Source organism: Eucalyptus grandis, chromosome 8 (genome assembly GCF_016545825.1).
Source record: "Eucalyptus grandis isolate ANBG69807.140 chromosome 8, ASM1654582v1, whole genome shotgun sequence".
Taxonomy (NCBI): domain Eukaryota; kingdom Viridiplantae; phylum Streptophyta; class Magnoliopsida; order Myrtales; family Myrtaceae; genus Eucalyptus; species Eucalyptus grandis.
Genome location: NC_052619.1, coordinates 44,625,426 through 44,639,670, shown reverse-complemented (window position 1 = coordinate 44,639,670; position 14,245 = coordinate 44,625,426). Strand labels below are relative to the sequence as shown.

The 14,245-nt window shown below is 36.1% G+C and overlaps 1 protein-coding gene across 1 annotated transcript; it reads right to left on the bottom strand.

The window, feature by feature from the left end:
• Nucleotides 1–9,554: 9,554 nt before the first annotated feature.
• On the bottom strand, nucleotides 9,555–11,434 carry LOC104418327 (putative disease resistance protein RGA3). Its single transcript, XM_039300014.1, has 2 exons — nucleotides 9,769–11,434; nucleotides 9,555–9,610 (listed from the first exon to the last, which is right to left on the bottom strand). The coding sequence occupies exons 1-2, from the start codon at nucleotides 11,432–11,434 to the stop codon at nucleotides 9,555–9,557; spliced, it is 1,722 nt and encodes a 573-aa protein (XP_039155948.1).
• Nucleotides 11,435–14,245: the final 2,811 nt, after the last annotated feature.

Here is a 14,245-nt window from a genome sequence, read left to right as displayed (position 1 = left end):
ACCTGTTCTAGTGGTGATTGGGGCCTTTTTTGAAGTTGAAGGTCGCTTCGCTTTGGTCGTGTCGCCTCCGGTTGGGTCGCCTCTCTCCGATCCCACCGCCTGCACTCTCTTCGCTCCGGTTGGGTCGCTTTGGTCGCGTCGCCTCGTGGTCATCTTGCCCTAAATCAGGTTTGTTACTTTGATTTTTTTTTCTCAATTTACCTATTCTAGTGGTGATTGGGGCCTTTTCTGAAGTTGAAGGTCGTTTCGCTTTGGTCGCGTCGCCTTTGGTTGGGTCGCCTCTCTCCAATCCCGCCGCTGCGTCTCTTCACTCTGGTTGGGTCGCTTTGGTCGCGTCGCCTCGTGGTCATCTTGCCCTAAATCAGGTTTGTTGTTTTGATTTTTTTCTCAATTTACTTGTTCTAGTGGTGATTTGGGCCTTTTCTGAAGTTAAATTCACCGCCTGCAGCGCTATTGCCTTCGATCGCCTCTTTCCGATTCTTTCGCCTCTAGTCTCGTCGCCGCTGGTCACCTTTCTCCGATTGCATCGCCTCTGGTCGTGTCGCCTCGTCGTCGTCTTGCCTTAAATCAGGTTTGTTGGTTTTGCATGGCTGTTTTGGTGCAAGATTCTAGGATTTTGGGGGGATTTGGGTAAGATGCAGTTCTTTGGATGTGGAGAATCCATGAATGCGTGTTCTTGTTGTGGGGGCGTGATTGGTCTTCCTGCGTGGCTCATTATTGATGGCGAATGCGAGTTCTTGTTGTGGGGCGTGATTGGTCTCCCCTGCGTGGCTCATTATTGCTGGTTAATGGGTGTTTTTGTTGTGGGGGCGTGATTGGTCTCCCCTGCGTGGCTCGTTGTTGCTGGTTAATGCGTGTTCTTGTTGTGGGGCGTGATTGGTCTCCCCTGCGTGGCTCGTTGTTGCTGGTTAATGCGTGTTCTTGTTGTGGGGCGTGATTGGTCTCCCCTGCGTGGCTCGTTGTTGCTGGTTAATGTGTGTTCTTGTTGTGGGGCGTGATCAGGGTGTGTCTCTGAGTAACACAGGCATTGGTCATGGAAGATTGAAGGCAGCATGTTATGCTGAAGCATCTTTTGCTGTAGTTTATTGTATTTCTGTGTTTTTTCATTCTCTGACGAAGTCCTCTAATTCCGAGCTTGTAATAAAGCATTATGTGAATACTAGAAAATCTTAAGTGTATAACCATATTAAAAAGAGAACCGATTTGTCAGAACAACAATAGCTTTGTTTTACAAAATCCTTAGCTTTATTGTACATTTCTTATATAATTGATGTTTGTTTTGCTTTCCTAACAACAACTTTATATCAGAGTTGCCACCACAAAGAGAGTGTTCAAACTATAGAAAGGACATAGAACATACTGCACGTGATTTGTTTACCTTGCTCTTCCCAAGTAAATCCATTCATCAATCATTAAGGAGATGGAAACTGAGACTTTCCATTAAAAATTTGCTATAGATTTCTTCTAAAGAAACAATACCAAACAAAACACTCAAGCATTATAACAATGCTTCGTAGTGGCTGAAAAAACAGCATTAAGGAACAATATATATATATAGATAAATGGCTTGAGTTCCCAACTTTGGAAGTGAAATTGTCTATGATCTTTAATTTCTCATCTCTCAAGTAAATCCACTAACAATATCAGCTTAGTAGACAAGAATTTTCTCACAAAGTAACCTTCATCTTCATGCTTTTTGTTAATCTTATAGAATCAATGGAACAGTTGAATCTTCCTTCCTCATATCTTCAATGAGTTGACTTGATCTATACATAGCTAAAAGCAGTACACTGAGGATACATCAAAGCATAATGGATGAATGATAAGGAAATCAGATCACTTCCTTCCAATGATCTAGAAAGCATCACGGGATGCATTTTATCCTCTGGAAAATGAAACAGTTGCTGGTGAATGTGTGTTCTTATTGTGTTCTTGTTGTGAGTGCGTATCTATTTCATTCTTTGTGTATGTGTGTGCGTGTGCATGAGTAGTTGCAATTGTCGATGCTCTGTTTTAGCGATAGGTTGTCATAAAGGCTCTGTTAGCCAATGAAGCAACATGTTGCACTATCTTTTTAATTGTCTTGAACTCATATTATGCTCAACTAGTGAAGGTTACATGGCATCCCAAAAAGAGGCATTCATCGCAAAGTGGACTGAATCTTTAACCAATTTGTACGTTAGTTTGTTGGTAGAAGAGGTCAAAAAGGGAAATCACACATCTTCTATTTTCAATAAAGCAGGGTGGAATACCATACGGACATAATTCAATAAATGAGCAGAACTTCAATATACTCAAGTACAGTTGAAGAACAAGGTGAACAAATTGAGAAAGCAGTATGGTAGTTTCAAGAAGCTTCTTTCACAATCCGGATTTTGCTAGGATAATGTGAACAAAAAAGTTGTTGTTGATGATCCAAATATATGGGAATTGCACATCAATGTATGCTTTAACCTTTGATCATTTTGAGATCACTATAGATGTACGTGCTTGCTGACATATGTTATCATTGTGAAAATTGCAGGATAATATTGAGTGGGCAAAATTCAAGAGGGATGGATTTCCTCAATATCTCGATTTGTGTATTGTATTTGGAGATACATATGTTACTAGGGATTATGCAGCAGGAAATACCGAAGGTTTTGTGATGTCAGATGAAGTTGGCATTGGTGGTGATGATACAGACGATGGACTAGAGGACATTAGACTAGAGGACGTTGGTGAACACCATCTTGATGAGGGAGTTTTTACGTCTGACAAATATAGGATGGATAAAACTCCAAATAGTAAGATGAGAAGGAAGAGTGAATCATTTGGCATTGCTAGCACCTGCAAAGTCTTACAAGAGATGATCAATAGCAGGGCTAGTCAATTTGTGAGTGGTTCTATCAACTCACAAGTCACATCACCACCTACAAACCCATTCTCCGTATCTATTGTGATTGATCTCCTACTTGCCATTTCTATGTTAAGGCCGGATCTTTACAAAAAAGCAGTTGAACGAGCCTGCGTTAATGCCACATGGAGGGAGGCTTTTATCAAAACCCCAGCTGACATGAGATATGTGCTTCTCTAATATCTTTAGTGGATGTTAGGAATTGCATGGAGTTTTAGTAGACTATGTTTTTTTATGTTGTTGGTTGTCATTTTGATGTTGAAGACTATGTTTTTTATGTTGTTGGTTTGGATATGATGGATTGTGATGGATTGTGTTGAATTTTTATATTTGGTTTGCTTTCATTTTATTACTTACGTTATTGGTTTCTATTGTTTTTTATTTTTATTTTTACATATATCTATATTGATTTTTTTGTATTTGTGTGATGACATAGGTACTATGGAAGATGAATCAAATAGTGTGTCTAATGAAGAGTAGTAGCAGTTGAATGTTATATGGATGAATTTGATATTGACCTAACAATAGGATGGTTATCTCTAGTTATTTTTGATAAGTCTTTGCATACAAGAGAGCCTATTAGGGATAGTAAATTATCAGGAGCCGAATGGATAAGGGAAATGATTTACGGACATTCAGATAGGATATATGAAGCATTCAGGTTAGAGAGACATGTTTTTCTTAACCTATGTAATTTAATGAAGGCAAGAGGCTGGCTGAAAGATACTTCATATGTAAGGGTAGATGAACAAGTTGGGATTTTCTTATTTATGGTTGGTCACAAAAACTCCAATAGAGATTTATGTGAGAGATTTCAACGTTCGGGACAAATAATCAGTAAGTTTTTTACTCTAGTCTTGAAAGCATTTCTCGAATTATCGAAAGAAATTATCAGGTCGCCTTCTTTTGATATTGTTCCAGAAGAAATTCTTCTTGATCCTAACCATGGACGTTACTTTAAGGTAAAATTTTTATATCAATTTTACATTATTAAACTATATATAGCCGATAATATTATCTAACGCTATACTTTCATAAAATCATAGGACTGCATTGGTGCTATTGATGGCACCCACGTTAATGCATCCGTCCCTATATCGAAACAAATCCTATTTAGAGGTAGGAAAGGGATTATCACTCAAAATGTGATGTGTGCTTGTTCGTTTGATATGAGATTTACTTTCGTATATGCTGGGTGGGAAGGATCTGCCAATGATTGTTGGGTTCTCTCAACAGCACTCGAGACTCCTCGATTGCAATTTCCTTGACCACTACCAGGTATTTGCTTTGTTATATCAAGTGATTTTCTTTATAATTGTATAGCTAATGCATATCATAACAAATTTATGTATATATTATTGTAGGAAAATATTATGTAGTAAATTTTGGTTATGTAGCACTTTCAGGATTTTTAACTCCATTCAAAGGTGAACGGTATCATTTGAACGATTATAGGGGTAGAACGAGACGGCCCAAATCAACAAAAGAATTGTTCAACCATAAGCATTCTTCATTGAGAAATGTTATCGAGAGGTCATTTGGGGCATTAAAAAATCGCTTCCTAATTTTGAGACACATGCCTCCATTTTCAATTCGAAAGCAAGTATATATTGTAATCGCATGTTGTACTCTCCACAATTATATTCGCGACTAAGACAAGATGGACAGGAACTTTGCCTTAAATTGAGATCCAGAGTTTTCATTTGGACCTACACAAGACGATGTTGTAGATGATACATTACGTGATGAGGCGGTTGAGATAAACATGATTAGGAAAAATATTGCAAATATGATGGCAAGGGATTACAATATGCAAGAGATTCCATGACTTTTTATTTCCGACTTTTGCGATGTGTTTTTGTTTTTTGGTGAAAAATTTGCAATGTGTTTGTAAACTATTATGAATACATTTCTATTAATAGTATTAAGGTCATCCAATTCTATCTCCATGAGCACAAATGCCATTGAATGAATCATAAATGTAGACAAACAAAAGAAAAGCAAATTGTAAGCTATCGTATAGTTGACACTTCAAGACCTACAAACCGCCATCCGAAGCTTATATCCTATTCAAGAAAGAAAAAAAGCAAAAGAGGAGAGGAAAAACATCTCCCTTCATCAAAATTAGCCAAAACCTTATAAGCTTATGTGAAACACGAAAATGAAATAGTTTGTAATTTGGAAAAAGATGGGTAAAAAGTAGCATCAAGATGGGAAATTTCCAACCCCAACCCAACATCCATATCAAGATTACAAGACTAAAATCCCCAAGCCACGCATGCACTAGAATTACAATTTTTTTTTTTTAAAGAGTAAAAACTTAGTCCCAAGGAAATTACTACAAATTCAATATGCCTTGTGCTTTTTTTCGTAATATTTGTTGTAAAAATATTAAAATTCGCAAAAAGAAAATATATTAATCTAATAATATTTTGATCTTGTCAATTCTATGTAATATCTAATCTATTCCTTTTTCTTATTTATTTTTATTTTTTAAAAAATTAAATTTTGGAATAGAAATTTTGTGCAGTTATCAAACAAGTTTATTTTTTTTTTTCTCGTTTCGAAAATAAAAATTTTGTATAGTTATCAAACAGGTTCTTTTGTTGAAATTGTTAAACGAAAATAGAAAAGGATTATTTCTGAAAAAAACTTTCCCCCGGAACAGAAGCGTTGTCATGCGCAGTCTAAGCGTCTCTACCTATGGAGTTGCTTATTCTTTTTGAGTTGTGACTAGAGGAGTGGAATTGACAAGTCTGAAGATAAAGCATGTGGAAATGTTAGGTGGCTTGAAACACACCGGAGGGGGGTCCCAAAAAAAGGAGGAAAGACCCAAAAATTGCTGTCGATGTGACCGCAGTAAATATGCCCCAGTGTCCACGATACCATAAGGATCCCGTAAGGTTTGATTCTTCGAAGGCGACATTGATTTGTTCTACTAAGATATTTTCCAAGTCTCGCTTCATCTGTAATTGAAATACGAAACTATGGAGAGAGATACTGAACAAAAACTGCTGCTATCTTTATGAGATTTGCTTCTGCAATCAGAGTACAGACGCACAGCTGTCCATGAAAACTTTTGGAAGAACGCTATGAGAGAAAATTTCCCCTGCTAATTTCTATATTTGCTTGTCCGGATAACCTTGCCCGTTGTTCTACTTTTAGTGATCCAGTTTAGGTGCCTCCCGTTTGGATTTTGTTTCGAAAACAAGAACACTTGCCAATTCATGGCGGATGTAAAAACACTCGTACACCGATTTCTCTTTAATATTATTCGTTTATTTTAATAATAAGCAAATAGAAGTGAAAAGAACGCTAATTATCTTATTCTTGTACTATGCTAAAAAAGTTTGATTCTAACGTTTTTCGGATTTTGATAAAAAAAAAAGGCTTGATAACCTCGTAGCGTTGATTTTAACGTTCTTCAAACTCCAACTACTAACGTTTGGTCTTCTCATAATGTTAGTTCTAACGTTCTTCTGATAAACGTCTAGGGTCTTTATAGCGCTGGTTTGGACGTTCTTTAGATCCTGACTACAAATATCTGATTTTCTTGTGGCGCTAGTTCTAATGTACTCTAGTTTTGATGTTTTTCAATTCAAGCCCCACTAATATTAGGCCTCTAGTTCAAACACACCACTATTTTGCGTCAAATAGTAGAGAGAAATTTGAGAGAGCTTGTTATGATAATTGTGCTAGCAATTGCTTTTGTGTGTGAGAGAAATTTGAGAGAGCTCATTACGATAATTGTGCTAGCAATTGCTTTTGTACGTGATTATTTGATTGATCACTATCATCACAAAATCAACTTTTTAATCCTCTTAATTGCCTCTTTTGGCTCAGTAACTCAAAATCCGTTTTAGAGCATTAATTCAACCGTAACGTCCGAGTTCGCTTTAGACTTTGAATTCGGACATAAACTTTGAAATTGTTGTTTCAGAACATTGATTTGGCCCGATACAAAGCATTATTTCAGGTTTTAATTTATAATCATTACAAAACTTTGAGCATTGATTTTGTATCTATTACAAAACTTTAATATAATTGTTAAGTCTGAAATCGTTTCAGAACATTAATTTGACTATTGATTCTGAATTCACTTTACATCATTAATGCAACAATTGATTCTTGTCTAGAAATGAAACCTGTGATAGCCTTCTTGTGTAGAAATGAAAATTCTTATCCAAAGAATAAAAGAAATAAGAGAATACTCAGATTTAACAATTTAAACATTTTCAATCTTCTTGTTTCTCTAAAAAAATTGATATTCCACCTATCTCAGTCTTTTTTCTTTTAATTTTTCAAAATATCTAGCATTCACTACAAATATCAATTCATACAAATGCCTTTTCGAAGTAAATTTTAATCTGTTTTATATACATATATCAAGATATTTGAGATCCTTATTTTGATCAATGAGAAAATAACTCCATAATCGCCTTCATATGTAAGAACACGTGAAAAATTTAGAGTTGGGAGACTTCTCGAAATAATAATTTTGGGATCATCCGTGTTTTATGACAATAAAACCAAAAAGATAATTTAATAATGATATCACATGTTAATTCTAAACGTTGCCATCACTCATATTAGTAGAAAATGATATTTATTAAATTGTGTTTCTCTTTTACACATGAGAATTTATGATCACGTAGACATACATTCTCACGCAATCTTTTAACATGTCTAAAGGGAATTAGATAAGAGGAATGTGGTTTCTGTCCATTACAAATTGATGGAGCAAATGGAATCTCTCACATGCTTTTTAATGCAATTTTCAATTCTTAAACGAATGCAATAAAAGTTGGAGAGCTCAAGTATATAAGTAGCACAAGAACTCCTATCATCACTGTATTGCTAATTGTAAGTTTCAAGCTACAGAATCACATAATGTGATTAGATTAATTGCACAAGCTATATAATTGACATGAAAATATTCTACATGTAAATGAGTTTAGTATTGGAAATTTGATCATAAGCTACTTATTACTTACTAGTCCGGTCCTTATATTTCAAAACGGACGACGCAAACGCGAGATGCTCCCCCTTCATCTAGAAAAAAAAATTCAAATGCGTATGCCGTTTTAAGTACTTACTCTTTCAAAAGAAAAACAAAATGTTAAAAAGAAAGGAGAAATAGGGGTAACTGTTCTCATTTATTTTCTTCAAAATTGTATCTGTTGTACCCTACGCTATTATAGATAGTCAGATGTCCTCTGCTTCTCCGTCTTCTTCTGTCCTGTGCATTAATAGCCTTCTGCTGAGGAGGCTGATTGAAGTGACCTCCTAACCACTTTTGGGCTGCCCTCAAGGTCTTTCATTCCATTCCATTAGCCATAATTTGATTTCCTCCCATAAACATATCAACAAATGAGGCTTAAGGTTTCGACTTTCGTGCATTTGGAATCGCTGATGTTTCCCTTTCTTTGTTTTTCATACATGTAACGTGGGTGTAGTACACGTGACCGCCACGTAAAAAATACACACACGGCCTCTATTTGAAGAAACTTTTCTGTGTTTTTTAAGATGCCATTTTTAAAAAAGCACATACTTTGCGAAAGTACAATACCTACTTTTGCTGCCATAATCATTCGCTGAGAAATAAAAGGTCATTAGTATATTTTGCATAGTTAGATCAAGAATTTAACAGTACTTCTCACACAAATAGCTCTCAATTCTCCGTCATGCAAGAAAGGATGCCGGTTATATTCAACTCACCAAATATACAGTCTTAGACGAAATTCAAGCATCTATTTGCATAGAATTATTAAAAAAATTAACAATTGATATCAACAATTCAAGCATCTATTCGCTCCTCTCAAAGAATAATTACCTTCACTCATTTCATTCATGGAAAAAATAACTAACCCTTTTATTTTGAGAGACAATCTCAATCTATTTCATTCATGGTAATGCTGTTGGATCCCAAAGACTTGAAATTTTAAGGACACGAAGTTTCGTAAGGAATTGCCATTGGGTGCCATGATCATCTTCTTGGCATGATAAATCGAGTCCTTCACAATTCCATATTTCTAGTTCCTGGAGCAAGGAAAGGTGCTGCATGCCACTCAAGAGACTCCTTAAGTTGTAACGACTAAGCCTCAATGACTTGAGATTACTGGCCCATCGAAGCAAAGTGTTGAGCATCAAGGGCTCCAGATCCATACGATCAAGACATAGATGCTTTAGTTTAGAGAAAGGGACGAATGTGGATTCCACTATTCTTTGTGATGGACAATTTGGATTGGCCATGAATTGTCGTTCCAATGATTTCGTTATGTATTCCACCTGGAGGAATGGCGGCACAAAACTTAAGAGAGGACAGCCTTGGATTTCCATGAAACGAAGTTTTGGGAAGTATGACCATGAATTGTCTAACTGATGCTTTCCTGCCCACCATCCTTCCAGGCTAATACAACGGGATAGGGATAGTCCCTCAAGAGATGGGAAGAAGGGGCGTGTAGTATTAGATTGCTTCGGGTCACTTGTCTGTTGAAGGAATTCCAATGCATACAAGTGCTTGAAAATCAACGTCCTTAGCGAAGGAAGTTCACTTAGGGGTGGTAGGCAGCTTAGTGATTTACATCGATTAATTAGGAGGTACCTAAGGTTGACCAATTTCCTCAAATCTCTTGGAAATGTTTGAAGGTTTGTACATTCAAAGAGTATAAGACTCTGCAAGTTCACCAAATCTATGATTGAATCTGGCAAATTCTGGATAGATTGGTTCGCAGAAATATCAAGAAACCTTAACTGTTTAAAATTTCCAAATGACCAAGGAGGGAGAGGAATATCTATATTACCCAAACCCAATGCTCGATAGTGTCTACACCCAAAGAAAACTTTGGGAGATTTGAGTACAGAAGATTTACCTTCCAAATAGAGACATGTTCGCAATTTAGATGTTTTGATCAAGGAGACCATTCTCTCTTTAGAGAAATTCTCTGAAATAAACAATGCATGTCGAATTCCTCTATCATTATCTCCTCCTTTAAAATTGACAATCTTGCATTCACCTCCAGCAACTTTTTGGGCAAGATCATGCATGAGATCATGCATCTGGAAATATAGGACCTCCCCATTGTCGCCTTTTGTTTTTGTAGCATCGAGGAATGACCTACATAGTAGTTCTGACAAGTAATTTTCGGCGACCTCTTCTAGGTTATCCTCTCCATTTTGTGACTCAATAAAGCCTTGTGCCACCCAAAGATTTATCATCACTTCTTTCTTGTAGACATGATTTTTTGGAAATAATGAGCAATATGCAAAACAATGTTTCAAGCTTGATGGGAGATGATCGTAACTAAACTTGAGGACTTGCAAAATTCCACCATCATTCTCATCAAATTCTAGTATTTCCGGAAGTTCACGCCCTTTGTAACGGAGCCATAAATCTTTCTCTTTGCCATACAAAAGGCATCCTATAGTTCTAATGGCAAGGGGAACCCCGGCGCATTTTTTAACCATATCTTGTCCTATCTTCTCCAATTCCGGATCTAATGATTTTGTCCCATCTCCAAAAGCCATTTTCCTAAATAAGTTCCATGACTTATCTTCAGGTAAGCCATGTAGAACATGGATAACTGATTTTGCATCCATGACCTTCGCAACTTTGTGGCTGCGAGTGGTTACAAGTATCTTGCTTCTTTGTTCACCACCCTCTAGCCAAGCTCCAAGCTCCAACCATTTGAGCCGACTTTCATTCCACATGTCATCCAAAACAAGCAAGTATTTCTTCTTGTCTAGAGTCTTACGAAGAAGAGTTTGCAATTGATGTAAGAGCTTATTCTCATGATCATGACTGGTTGTTGATTCAAGAATTTCTTTGATAATCAAATTCACATCAAAGACATCAGATACACACACCCACATCTTAAGATTGAAATGGTTTTCCACCTCCCCATCGTTGAACACAAGTTGTGCAAGTGCAGTTTTTCCAAGACCTCCTTTACCAACTATGGAAACAAATGACACAGTATTGCTAGAGGAGGAGTCAAACAAAAGTTGTTTGATCTTTTCTTTGTCCTTTCCCCTACCAATTATTTGTTCGTCAGGTATGGAAATTTCAGGTTTCTTTCCTCTTACAATGGTCATTGTTTCCTCACTCAGATGCTGCTCTAAATGGAACTTCTTATCATTTGCAATCCGATCTAGTCTCTTCTTAAGTTCCCGAATCTCATTAGCCACTTTGAGGCGATGTGCAAGTGGATTTGATTTAGAGAAGAAAATGCGTACCGCTTTTGACACCTTGTTGCCAGGAGTGACCTTCCGCATTAGATCTTCGGTTGCGACATCATCGAGCAAGTCCTGTACGTCGTACAACACGTCCTTGAGCCTCCCGAGCCAGTGCTTGAGCTGGTGGTTGTGCCATTGCTGCTTCTCGGCATCCAAAAGCACAGCTCGGATGGTCTCGACGGTGTCCTTAAGACTGTCGAGCTCATCCCTCGCACCTCGTACAAGTTGGATCTTCGAAAAAGTGATGGAACTAGCGAGTTTCAGTATGTCGGTGGCAAGGTTGAAGAGCACCGCTTCTGCCATTTTCGATATAGCCTTATCTCCTCCTCCTTCTTCTTGTTTGTGTGCTCAATGTCACGGGTTGGAAATAATATTTTCTCGCTGGTATGAAGTAGGAGCGGAATTGACCGATGAGAAGACAAGCGCGCGCAAGTGTCCGGTGGAGTGTGAAAGACGTGTGGGGTCCACAAAAAAGGGGTTGAAGAAAGAAAGGGGAAAGGCCAAAAGCAGGTTGCCCCATATTGTTTAGAGAAAATTTATCTCACTTTTTGTTTTCATTTTCATTTGGACATAAAAATAGTATTGAAAAAGCCTTTGGTCACGTATTGAGAGCAATTTCCAAACAAAAGCCCAAATGCACTCAAATTATGAAAAGCTGTAATAGCTATCTTGTGTCGAAAGATTCTTATCCAAAGAATAAAAGAAATAAGCGAATACTAAGATTTAACAATTAAAACATTCTTAATCCTTTTGTTTATTTGAAAATTTGATATTGCACTTCGCTTAGTCTTTTATATATATATATATATATGAATGTATGTATGTATGTATGTATGTATAAATATATGTATGTATGTATGTATGTATGTATGTAGCACTCTCTACAGATACAAATTCACACAAACACCTTTTCAAAACAAATTTTAAACGTTTTTATATACGTATATCAATATATTTGAGGATTCTTCCATAATTGTCTTCATATGTAAGAATATGCATTAAATTTAGATTTGGGAGACCTATCGAAATGATTACTCTGGGGATTATCCATGTTTTGTGACAATAAAACTAAAGAGATAATTTAGTGTTATCACATATTAACTCTAAAAATTTAGATGACTCGATTAGTTAAAAAATATCATTATTAAATTATGTTTCTCTTTTGCACATAGGAAATTCACAAACATGAAGACATATTCTCATGCAATCCGTTATTATGTTTATGAGAATTAAAATAGCCAGCTATGGCTTCAGGCCATCAGAAATTGACGGAGCAAACCAAATCTCTCAAATGCTTCTCAATGCAAGTTTCTATTCTTAAATTAGCGAAATCAAAGTTTGAGAATCCAAATAGGTAAATGGCACAAGGACTCTTATTATTGCTGTCCTATTAATTGTAAATTTCAAACTATAAAATCATACAATGTGATTAGGCTAATCGCACAAGCTATGCAACCGATACGGAAATATTCCAAATGTGAATGAGTAAAAGCACTGGAGATTTGATCATAGGCTATTTGTCGGCTTGTTATATTCCAAAAAGGATGACGTAAACGAGGGTTGCTCCCCCTTTATCTAGAGAAAAAAAGTCAATTATATATGCCATGTTAGGTGCTTGCTCTTTCAAAAGAAAAGAAGACGAAGAAAGAGCAATAGCTTAACATGTCAAGAACATAAATATTCTTTCGACAATATATGCAAAAGGAATGAGATGTGGCTGATTTAGGGTTAATTTGACAATATTTTCGTTCCTAGAATAAATTTTTCTTAGAAATAATCTTTTTCTATTTCTATTCACAAAAATTATTTATGAGTAAAAGAACGTGTCATGACTATATAAAATTTCTATTTTGAAATAGAAAAAGAATATGAATGTGTTTATATGACCTACTAACATAGAATTTCTTTTAATTTTTTTTAATAATTTTTTAATTTTTTCTTTTTTCCCTCTCTTTTTCTTCTTGCTGCTCCTCTAGCCGGCGGTGGCGGCGGTCGATAGTTGGTGGTGGCCAAGGAATAGCAGCTGGTGGTGGCCAAGAAATAGCAACGACGGTGTTCGGCGATTGACGACTGCTGTGGCCAAGAATGAGGAAAAACAGAAAAGAAAAAAATAACTTATTTCTAAAAATTATTTTTGGAAGTGAGAAATTTTTTTTACTTATATTCCAAATTTATTCACTAGTTTTTTTTTTTTTTGAAAAAGAAAATTAATCGATGTTATTAAATGAATTTTTATCCTTTTTTTAATTTGATAAAAATAGAAATATTATCAAACGGATAGGCTTAATTTCCATGGAATGCAACGAGAAGTTCAACGTATCGTGGTCCCTCCCCTAGCCCAAGAAAAAGTGACCGTTCCCATTTCTTTTCTTCAAAACCTATGTCGTCTGCATGCCCTCGGTTTGGGACTACCGTGGGGCTACCTGCACGTGCTTTTATCTTTTCTTTTCTTTTTTAATTGGTCCCACTTGCCATATATTAATTTCCTCCAATTTATATAACAACAAAAAAGGCATAAGGTTTTGGACTCACGTGCATATGAAACCGCTGTGGACCGCTGCTCTGATTTTTTTCTTGTAATCTCGATTATCGTGTCCTCCCCTAATTTGAATAACGTTTCCTCTTTTTTGCAGGCACGTAATGTTGATGTAGCATCCCGTGAACCCCCATCAGAAAAAAAAATTGTAAAATAATGAGAAAGAGAAAGAGGGGCGCATTGCGTATATATTTATAATGTAGTTGCAACTATCAAGCCCTCTAAATTGTTTTTCTTTTGCTGATGAAAAGGAAATTGTTATTCTCTTGCTCTCAGATCCTCCCATTTGTTAACGTAAATTTCTCCGGTATCATGTGAATATGGATATGATATTCTTGACATAACAAATTTAGTTGATAGCTATTGAAAACAGTATCTTTTGGGGGTAAATTACCTAGAAAAGCAACTAACAAACTTTCACAAATAAATAATTCAAAATATATTTTCTTACAAATAATTATGTACACCTCTTAGGATAATTAATCAATAGAAAATATTTTCATCCTCTACAACTCTCTATACCTATAGTTATTGTCGTAAACGATATAAGTAATCATTTTTAACGAAAGTTTTTTCTT

Coding starts and splice junctions, on each gene's coding strand:
- LOC104418327 (XM_039300014.1), bottom strand. CDS start 11,434: ATGGCAGAAGCGGTGCTCTTCAACCTTGCCACCGACATACTGAAACTC. Junction 9,611..9,768: donor AACATGTCTCTATTTGGAAG/GTAAATCTTCTG, acceptor CAATCTATCCAG/AATTTGCCAGATTCAATCAT.